The 10,519-nt window shown below is 49.5% G+C and overlaps 1 protein-coding gene across 3 annotated transcripts in view; it reads right to left on the reverse strand.

The window, feature by feature from the left end:
* ALOX5AP (arachidonate 5-lipoxygenase activating protein) overlaps nucleotides 1-9,361 on the reverse strand; it is a 33,389-nt gene extending 24,028 nt beyond the window's left edge. For 2 of the 3 annotated variants that reach the window (XM_089899680.1, XM_022574591.2), the window contains exons 1-2: nucleotides 9,229-9,361; nucleotides 2,136-2,235 (exon numbers count right to left, since the gene is read on the reverse strand). In XM_089899680.1, coding sequence (XP_089755806.1) covers nucleotides 2,136-2,235; nucleotides 9,229-9,298 — 170 coding nt within the window. In that variant the 5' untranslated portion in view covers nucleotides 9,299-9,361. The remainder of the gene's footprint in view (nucleotides 1-2,135; nucleotides 2,236-9,228) is intronic. The other variant, XM_022574590.2, reaches the window with a different exon arrangement.
* Nucleotides 9,362-10,519: the final 1,158 nt, after the last annotated feature.

Raw genomic sequence — 10,519 nt, forward strand, 5'->3', positions numbered from 1 at the left:
AACCAAGAGTTTTGATCATGCAACCCTATGACGGGTGTATTTATGTACAAATTATATACACATCCTACTCTCAATCTGTATATTAAAATTGAGTAAAGTTCTATTTCCTATTTTTTAGATAGCAACATAAGATACATGTTCTTTTCTTCTCACACCCCTACGGCTCTTCTTGTACCCCTCTTTGGTGCTTTTGGAGGCCCCTGGAGAAGCTATCACTGGGGATGACTTTCTTTCGGGCTAACAGGTAGGCCCTTCCTGGTAGCTTCCTGGCTGGGGCACACAGACTGGGGGCTCCTGGCGTCGCCAGCAGGCGGCAGCCTCTGTGTTGATCTTCAGCACCTTCCACAACCCACCTCAGGCACACACAGGGCGCTGCCAGCTGGGTCAGGGAGGAAGTAGTCTTTGTAACAGAACCACAGTAGTGTCTGGGCAACCTTTTAATTACAGAAAATTCCCCTCCGCTCCCCCCTCCCCCCCCCCAAAGCTCCGACCTCTCCACAGCTCTCTCCCCTCCCCTCCCTCTTCTGGCCCTCTCTCGGGGGTGGGTAAGTGGGAAAGTCACGTGGGTTTGGGAGCTGGGCGGCAGCACCCATGCGGTGGGGACCCCCAGGTGGCACCAATCACCCACCACTCTGCTCTAGCGCCTTCGGACATCAGGGACGCCATCTGGAGGCTGGCAGTGGGGACCAGGCGTCAGCGAGGCGTCTTCTGAGACGCAGAGCTAGTTCACTCCTGGGGGAAATGGCAGACACCAGGCGGCCTGGCCTGCCCCGGTTCTTCTTCATTTTCGGCAGGACGGAAACTTAGCTTCTCACCCGGTACCGAGAAATTCCGCTGCATGCAGCCCTGCACCACTTCTCCAGACGAGCCCGGCTGTGCCCCTAAGAACACGGGGCAGCCGGTGAGAATGTAGTGATCTGGGCGGGAAGAAGCTTCTCTTTCCGAACAGGTAGTATGGTATTCACGTTCTTTTGGATTCCATGTGGGGGGAGGTTCTGGCGTTACCCCTGACGGAGGACACTGTCCTTGCCCCTCTTGCGCTCTTGCACGTGGGTGTGTCTGAGGGGACCTCTCCCATCTCCCCTGCAAACAGCATAGAGGGGCTGACGGCACCGCACACGCTCTCCTCCACGTCCTGTAAATGTGAGCATCTAATATGGCTTAAATCACATCCTTTCGCTTCTTCGATGGATTCTGAGAATTAACACACCGAAGGTCCGAATCTTAAGATGGAAATCTCCCTGTAAGTAGTTCAGGAAGGGATTTCCTCGGAATCAGACTGCGCAGGAGTGCTGGGTCTGAGGGGCTGGGGCCGACGGGAGACAGAGGGGCCTCGAGGGGCTGCATTTGCTTGTGCTATTCCTGCCGTTGCTTGTGTGGCCATGACTCCCACTTTGGAAGGATCTCTGGAGACATCCAAGTCACCTCCAAGCCGAGGCCGAAGGCCAGCTCAGAGCTGCAGCCTCCCTTTCTCCCAGGCCAATCACAGGCTCAGAGAAGCGGGTGACAGGCCGCTGGCTGAACCCTCTGTCTGAATGCGCTCAGCAGAGAGGGAAATGAATGTTGGATTTGCATCCCACATAGCACCCGCCTCCTTCACCGAGTTCTTCAGGTGTTTTCAAACAGCCTTTTCATTTGGAAGGAAAGCAGCAGAGGTGGGGAAGCCATTGCATAATTCCCCCATTCTTTCCGTTCTGGTTGCACCAGGAGACCTGGCTTAGGAAACGCACTAGAGTCCCCTCCAGACCCCACCGAGGGGACCTGAGGGGCTGCAGGCAGCTGTCAGCTGGCCCTACCTGTTGCTTCCGAAGCTGGGGGTGAGCGATGGCTGGTTTTCCCGGCAGCCCCTCTGGACTAACGCCCCAGAAAATCGGTCAACTCCACGACTGAATGACTGGCTGAGAGGTCCCCGAACAGGCGGAGCTCCATCCCGCCATCTCACAGCCCCGCTTCCTCTCTTTACACACCAGCACTTGCTAAGATGATGAAAAGTGCCCCCAAAGTCTCCCAGGTGAAGTTCAAGCTTCCCTGGGAACCTCGCCTCCCCGGCCTTTGGAAGGTTGACCCGGACAGACATGCAGCCCTGTGCCCATTCCCCCTCTCTGTCAGTTAGCAGTGTCAGGGTTTGGACTCACTTGGCAGTGTAGACCCGTTCAAAGGCAAGTGTCCCCGTCCTCTGGAAGCTCCACCCATTATGGGTCTTGCTTTCGTGCTCCAACTTGTGGGCAAAGAACCCTGCCAGAGGGAAAGGTTTGGATTTGGTTTATAACGGAGAACATTCACGAGCCTCATATCCCATTATTTTACTAGAATGTTAGACGGTTCCTTAACTTGACATCTAAAGAGCCCTAAATGTCCTCCATCAAATGTAACTGAGCAAAAATTTATTCAGCAGCTACCCTCCATTAATCACTGCATTTGGTGTTGGTGACTCAATGGTAAGACACGACCCTCACTTTCAAGGATCCGACAGGCGGAAGAAATAGACAACCAAGGAAAGAAATTACACTACAGAGTGACTCGTGCTAAGATCAGACTGAGTGAGAATACAGAGCCATCGAGGGTCAAAGGGGGCAACTTAATTCAGTGTTTGGGACACAGAAGGATTCCTAGAGGAAGTGATATTTAAGATAAAATCTGAAGAACAAGTGTGGCAAGCAGAGGAGATCACTCCACTCCAGTGTAATGGCATGTGCAAAGGTCCAGAGGCAAGAGCCTCTGGGGTTCAGTACATCCAGCTTATTGGTGGTGGGGAAGTGGAACCTGGTACAATTACAAATGAGACCGAAGAGGTAGGTGGTGAATTGTTCTTTCAATGACATTTCTCTGTTATCACTTGCCGTGTGCCAGACACTCAGCTTACGTCTGAGAACAAAACACACAAAGAGCCTTGGCCTGAGGAGCTTACGTTCTGGCAAGGATACAAGAAGAGAAGACAGACCACACACAGTAAACAAAATGCAAAAATTAAAACGACACAGTGTGCCAAGCTGTGTACGAAAGAGAAGGCACAGCACGACAGGGGCCGCTGGGGGTGCAGACAGGGTGGCCGGAGGGAGCCCCAGGGAGAAAGCAGTAAGTGAACCAAGGCTGAAGAAGACGGTGGCTGAGAAGTGCCTGCCGGACTTAGCAGCATGACCGTGACCTTGATGAGAGCCACGTTAAGAACTTCTGAATTTATTTCCATCTTGAGAGCAACAAGGAGTTACTGACAGGTGTAAGTTGAGGAGTGGCATCGCCAGAAAGCCACTCTGTCTTTAGCATGGTGAGTGTTTAAAGGGGTGAGACCCAGGACAGGGGAAAGACAGAAGGGAGCTGGTTAGGGTGATGCTTGTGGGATTAAGAGATGCTGAGGGGACAGAATCTGTAGGCTGGATGGTGGGGATGGCGGGATAGAGGTCTCTCCCTCCCTCTCTCTCTCTCTCTCACCCCTCCTATTTTATTCCTTTCCTCCTATTTCAAGAGTGAGAAAGGGAAAAGTGTGATTGTCAGGGACCCACTCACAGGGTTTCTTTCCATCAACTTCCTCTTAGGCTCCTCAAAAAGACATGAAAAGGATGCCTTATCCATTGTGTACATGAATAAAAGTCTTCACGTTTTCCTTTTTGTCAAAAGTACATTCCTCTCCTAGAACTGTGCCCATTTTGAGCAGAGCTGCAGGGCTGGCTTGTCTGAAGGCCCTCTGTTAGGCACTGGACATATGCTCCTTTATTGGGCCTGGCACCAGCTCCGTGAAGTGGGTGGTACTGTCCCCACTTTGTAGACAAGGGCCCTACGGCTCAGGGAGGTTAAATAACTTTCTCAGAGTCACTCCACCGGGGAGCAGGGAGGTTGGGATTCAACTCCAGCTGGGCATTCGAGGGTGTGTTTATCCTCCTACTGTCACATAGAAGCTCACTTCAGGGATTCCATCAACTACACAGGGTTTAAGTGTCCAACTGTCCACTCTGGACATCCCTTCTTACCACAGAATACAGTGGAAAATTCTGATCATTGTCTTTCCAGAACCCAAGGTGACATCCCTTGCCCCTGAACATGTAAACAGAGACAGTATTAAGAAAGTCTGAGGTTATTTCTGCAACCAACTGCACAGCGTGGCCGTCCTTCTCCGAGTCTGCCTCTCTTCTTCCTCTCCTTGCCTGAGAACAAACCCCTTCCTCTTTTCCAAGCCTTAGCCCTCCACCTGCAACCCTGACACTGCTTCTGCCACCCTCTTCAGGTCTTTGTTCATCAGTGTTTGCCCCATTTCCTGAACCTTCAGTCTCTGTTTTCCTCCTAATCCTTACCATTGAAACACACTCAGATCTTTCCTACCCTCAAAACAAAAGAGAAACAAGCCTGCCTTTAGTCCTGTATCCCACTAGGATCTACCTCCCCCTCCTTCTAAGCTAAACTTGAAAGAGTTGGGCCACCTCTGTCCACTCCTCCAAACACTGACACTCCAACTCCTATTTTCCTTGACCACGTTACAGAAACTGTGCACGCAAAGACCACTCACACACTTCTCTTGGCTGGCTGCTAACATCAGGCCAAACCAGAGAGACAGAGAGAGACACGGAGAGAGAAGGCTGCAACGGTACCACATGCTGGGCTCTGCTGGCTACTCTACCTATGTGAATTATCCCAGGCAATACCTTCAACCATCACACATAGAAGATATTAGTAACTCCATCTCTCTGTTGAGGAAACTGGTGGTCAGAGAAGGTAAATAACTTTCTCAGGATCACATAAAAAGCTCTGGAGATTTTCATTAAGTTAGTATGAGCCAGCAGCGTGATACAAAAGAACAATTCACACATCCATTATTCTAACAGAACTGGTGTCTGAATCTCGGGAACAGTTTCCCTGCATGGAAAACACCCACCTGCATCTTAGAAAGAACATGGCAAGTTGGGGAGTGGGGTAGGAGGGGGAACCCAATGACAAGGGACTCTGGAAACCAAGTCATATGAGGAATGATACATTGAAGAAGGGATGTTACAGGTGACTTTGTAAACACAGAAGCAGCAGGCACAGTCTAAGCTTTTCCAAAGAACAGACACACCAGTGGATAGAAATTATAAGGCAGCGGATTTCAGTTCCATATAAGAGAGCACTTCCTGAGTGGTGAGAGTTTGAATGAATGAATTCGAGACAAAATACACTGTGTAAAGGTCTACCCTTTGGAGCAGGTTTGAATCCCAGTTTCACCATTACTGGCTCTGGAACCTCCAACCAATGGTCTAACCTCTCCAAGCTCCACTTTGCTTACCTGTGAATTAAGCCAGGACATGGAAGCAACCTAAGTGTCCATTGACAGGTGAATGGATAAAGAAGATGTGGCACATATAACAGTGGAATATTACTCAGCCATAAAATGAAACGAAATTGAGTTATTTGTAGTGAGGTGGATGGACCTAGAGTCTGTCATACAGAGGGAAGTAAGTCAGAAAGAGAAAAACAAATACCGTATGTTAACACATATATATGGAATCTAAAAAAGAATGGTTCTGAGGAACCTAGGGGCAGAACAGGAATAAAGACACAGACGTAGAGAATGGACTTGAGGACACGGGGAGTGGGAAGGGTAAGCTGGGATGAAGTGAGAGAGTGGCATGGACATATACACACTACCAAATGTAAAATAGATAGCTAGTGGGAAACAGCCGCATAGCACAGGGAGATCAGCTCAGTGCTTTGTGACCACCTAGAGGAGTGGGATAGGGAGGGTGGGAGGGAGACGCAAGAGGGAGGCGATATGGGGATATATGTTTATGTATAGCTGATTCACTTTGTTATAAAACAGAAACTAACACACCATTGTAAAGCAATTATACTCCAATAAAGATGTTTAAAAAAATTAAAAATAAAAAACAAAGAAATATAATACTATATATTTCATAGGGTGCAAGGATTAAATGAGATAATATTATGCCCAGCACCATACTTGACACAAAGCAGATTCTCAATACACTTAACAATGGGAAGGGCGAGGCCAGTGCGTTGTGAGCCCTCCGTCAGGCGAGTGTTCAGTAGGGGCTCTTGAGGATGCTGTAAAGAAGATTTCTGCTGTCACCATTCAGGTCTCCGCGCACGAGGCCCGGGTCCCTCCCCGCAGCTCACCCTCTCCTCCCAGTCTAATTAGTTTGGCTTCCTATGGAAATCACTCTCTCTAAATCTGTGTTTCCCAGGTTTGCTTCATGGCCAAGCTGCTGGCACCTTGGCCAAGAAGTTGGAGGCCCTCTGGGTGCTACGCATAGGAAATCCATCTCTCTACACTCCCCGGGAAACCAGGCTTTGGCAGTTCTGGTCCAGGTCTCTTGGAACGAGTTACTCTAAACTTGGTCTGCATTTCCAAACGTGGGTTCTGCTGGATCAAGCTGGAAGAGGGCCACGAGCTCAAAGATCTTGATGACTAACGAGCGTCTGGGAGGCAGAGGAGGAGGTTCCACCAGGCGGGTGGGCTCTGGCCCCTCCCCTGGGGAATCAGGCTCACACAATGTACCGAGAGCGCAGAGCTCTCCAACACTGTCACAGACACAGGGACTGACCTCCTTGTCTTGGGACAAAGACAGAGTGTGCCATGCCTGGCAGCAACATGTAAATAGTTCCTAAAGCTAACAGAAAGGGTATCCAGTGTAATTGGGGTGGGGACAGAGTTTTTGCATATTTTCCGCACTCAATAAGGTAGACCTGTGGCTGCAACATCGAGGTTAATTAGAATTGCAAAGAGAAGTTCTGGACCAACGTTAGGACCTTTGTGTTTGCCTAAAATCTCAACGGTTAAAACAGGTAGAGGTGTTACCTTCCAAGTCATTTGCATTGTTCTTGTTTCCCTGCACGGGCACATTTAACAGTTAGAAACAAAAAGTCCTCACAGGGTGATCTCAGCATTACATGGGAGCCCTGGTCTCTGCCTCAGAGGGGAGCAGGGCTGATCCTAAGCCTCTGAGCGGGAGGCAAGGGCTCCTTCTGTGGCTTCAAAAGGGCAGGAGCATGTCTTCTCCCCCGAGCATGGGTGAGACAACGCTGTGAAAGGGAACTGGGGGGATTGGATGGGGAGGGACAGAGGCTGTGAGGCTGGGGCCGTGCTGTCCACACCGCTACACATGCACCCCAGTCATCTGTGTGCCCAGGATGAAAAGTCTCCAGCCCAAAGCAGTAGCTGGTCCACACTTGTCTCCCCCCCGCAGGAAGCCTCTTCAGTTCATGGGACTGTGTCAGGGAGGACACTGTGCCCTGTCGTTATCTATCTGAAATGGCTGGCCGAAAGACTGCGGTTCAAACTCAGACATGTGGCCATCTGTAATCTCTCCTCCCCCTTTGCACCAAAGAAGAAGACTTAATCTCATCTGCCAAAAATAATTAGAAATCTCACCGCCCACCTCACGTCTGCTCCGGGTTTGCTGGGCTTCTATGCAAAAGCCCGGGACCCCCTGGACAGACCAGGGCCAGGTCCTGGGGCATCTCAGGAGAGATGAAAAGAGTCTGTTCTCACGGGAGGAGACCCTCCAGCTTCCGCTGACTCAGCCTGGACCAACAGGGAGCAGCTCAGGGCGCACTCGAACCTCTGCTCAGCCCCATCTGCACAGGCGGCCGAGGGGACCCTGGCTCCCGTCCACTGTCACCGAGATTGACAGGTATCCGGGGGAGGGCCGGAGGGGGAGAGCTGAACAAGCAGCGCCCGCCTGCACCCATACAACTGCCTCCACGGGCACCGGAAGCATCACTGCAGGCTTCCCGCTTACCGCCTGCCCATCTTTTCCTGCCAGCCTTTCCTTTCCTGGGAGGCAGGAACCTAGCTTTCTTGTTCACTGCTACATCCTCATGGATGCGGGACCCTTCCTGGACAGAGCAGGGTCCCTGTGGGTGTATGCAGGTCGAATGAATGAATCCCTTGGTAACTGACAAGACTAAGCGAGCCCTAACATGAAACAGCAATGGCCTGAGACTGTGGCAGCCTCAACCGGCCCCTCGTCCCCTCTCTGAGCTGCAACTCTGTCGTGTGAGATTTAGAATGAAAATGTTTGGGTCAGAAAGCTGCCAAGTGCTGTTCCGGACACCAAGGGGGAAAAGTGGCGGGAGGGGTGGTGGTGGTGGGATGAATTGGGAGATTGGGATTGACATATATACACTGATATGTATAAAATAGATAACTAACAAGAAGCTTCTGTATAAAAAATAAATAAAATAAAATTCAAAAAAGAAAAACAAAACGTGTTGTTCCATGGAGGAAACATACTCGGAGTATGCAAAGTTGGCCACTCTCTGGTGGCGGGGAGACCATGGGAAGCCTTACTCATCACCAGCCTCTGTCCACACTCAAGTTGGGGGAAAATATCCGAATATGCCCAATTGATCGAATACCCAAGTTTCCAAAGTGTGCCAGGGTGTGAACATTCAGTAATTACCATTAAGTTACAGAGCTGCCCTTAGTCATTCCTCTCCTTTTTTCTCTACCTTCGTAAACTGCAAATCCCAAAGACACTGGCCGTACTGATAGAGAGAGCCTGAGGCAGTCCTAGCTCAGAACTTTAAAGAGAAAGTTCTACCCAGTCCTGGCATTTTCAGTTCTAGGTCTCTTGCTTGGTTTAAGTGATAGCAGAGTTAATGGAAATGCAAACCCCAAACAAGAAAATCCTCCCCGGTCTCTCTCTCCCTTTATGTAAGTACATAATGCCTACCAAAAAATGCTTCAAAAATTACGCATTGCTAGAGAAAAAGAAAGTATTGCAAAGGACATGTTTCTTCAAAAGAAAAAAAAAAGCAATACCGAGGTAAAATAATGTTAAGGTGAAATCCCCCTCACACCACACAAATTTCCTTTTTTTTAGCCTACAGGTGACAGGTGAAGAGCGCCCAGCTGCAATTAGTATAACCCAGCGTCTGGGTGAACATATATCTGATTGTCCCTTTCCAGCCTTCCTGCCCTCCAACTGGTCTCTGGCCACAGTAATTCATAGTTAAAATGCTGATTGCAGACACTCCAGTGACAGTTTTTTGTACAGCTTGCTGCCCTGGCTCTACAGACATGATTAATCATCCCCATTAAAGCGAAAGAACGATTGGGAGAAGGAAAAACCTAAATTCATGCAGAAAGGCACAAACCCCTATACATTCAAATAAAGATACAAATACACATAAAGACAAAAGTGTACACACACACACACACACACACACACACAACTGTAAGCCTGACTTTCAAACAACTAGAAACAAACTCTACCCTGAGGGAGGGGATTCCCTTACCGTTCTGGACTACACTGATGAGGGTGACGATGGCCAGCAGGACAATATTGCCCAGGGTTTCGTAATCCATGTTCGTTTCAGGCTCCCAGCAAGGACCGATCAGCTCTGTGGCACCCAGGCCCGCACTGTGCAGGAAGGGGAAGTGAGGGCTGGACTCTGCCTTTCATCATTAGAATTTCCAAAGGTCCCAGCGCTTCTTCTTCTTTTTTTTTAAATAGCCACCAAAGTACCCTGGCTCAGCGTGTCCTGCCAGAAGAAGCAGGGCTCAGGAGAGAGGCAGGAAGGGAAGAAAAAGTGAAGCATGTTTTTTATTTATTGAGCACCTAAAAGGTCTGTGTCCAGAGTACTGTCTTTCTTTCTTTCCTTGAATTCCTCGGAAAAAAATAACTACTTGACATGTGGCGGGGTGCAGAGTAGCGGCCAAGTAATAAGCCCTGGATGAATGAATGAATGATGATGAGGTGGACGGCTGATGCCTCTGTTTCCACAGGAAACAAGCAACAAGAGAATTAAAATTAAACTAAAGAACTTAGATAAGGAGCAGAAAGGGGGTCACCTAGGAAAACTTCCACACAGGAAGGATTGTTAACCACTGGCTTCTCTGAGGTAATTACTGAGCTACTTCCCTGGAATCTTCTCAGCATAATAATAAGAGTAGAGAGAAGGTGTAAGAGGGAACCTGCTGAGTGAGGTAGGTGGTGGCCTGGCATCTTATAGGACAGTTTTCTGCCCTCGGAAGTTACACAGAAAATGCAAGATTCTGCAAACTTCATCCCAGGCTCAACATCTATTTGGCAGTGATGAAGAAGAGCTTTTATCAAAACCTCACTTCGAAAGAAAACATTGGGCGACTTCCCTGGCAGTCCCGTGGTTAAGATTCCACGATCCCAATGCAGGGGGCACGGGTTCGATCCCTGGTCAGGGAACTAAGATCCCCGCATGCCACACAGCCAGAAACAACAACAACAAAAAGAAAGAAAGTAGAAAGAAAGAGAACATTGGCCACTCTAGTTAGTGGCAGCAGGATTTGCATCTTGCTGTGGGAGAGGCCAGTGCAGGGAAGAGATCACACAGTCCTCATACCTAAAGCAGCTGAGGCCAGCTTGAGTGAAAGAGGTCCATGGGGGTCCATGGAGGACCGAAGCGTTTGGAGCTTGGATGCACAGAGGCCAGTAGCAAGGGCAGCCCTGGCTGGTCATGATGCTCTTGAGTTCTCAAGTGCCTGGGGCACTTCACAACGTGTGGAATCTTTACAAGATTGCTTAGGGGCTGGGCACTGGCAAGATTTGTG

The sequence above is a fragment of the Delphinapterus leucas genome, chromosome 18, assembly GCF_059928025.1.
Source record: "Delphinapterus leucas isolate spDelLeu-1000000601 "Yukka" chromosome 18, BTC_Dleu_Yukka2, whole genome shotgun sequence".
Taxonomy (NCBI): domain Eukaryota; kingdom Metazoa; phylum Chordata; class Mammalia; order Artiodactyla; family Monodontidae; genus Delphinapterus; species Delphinapterus leucas.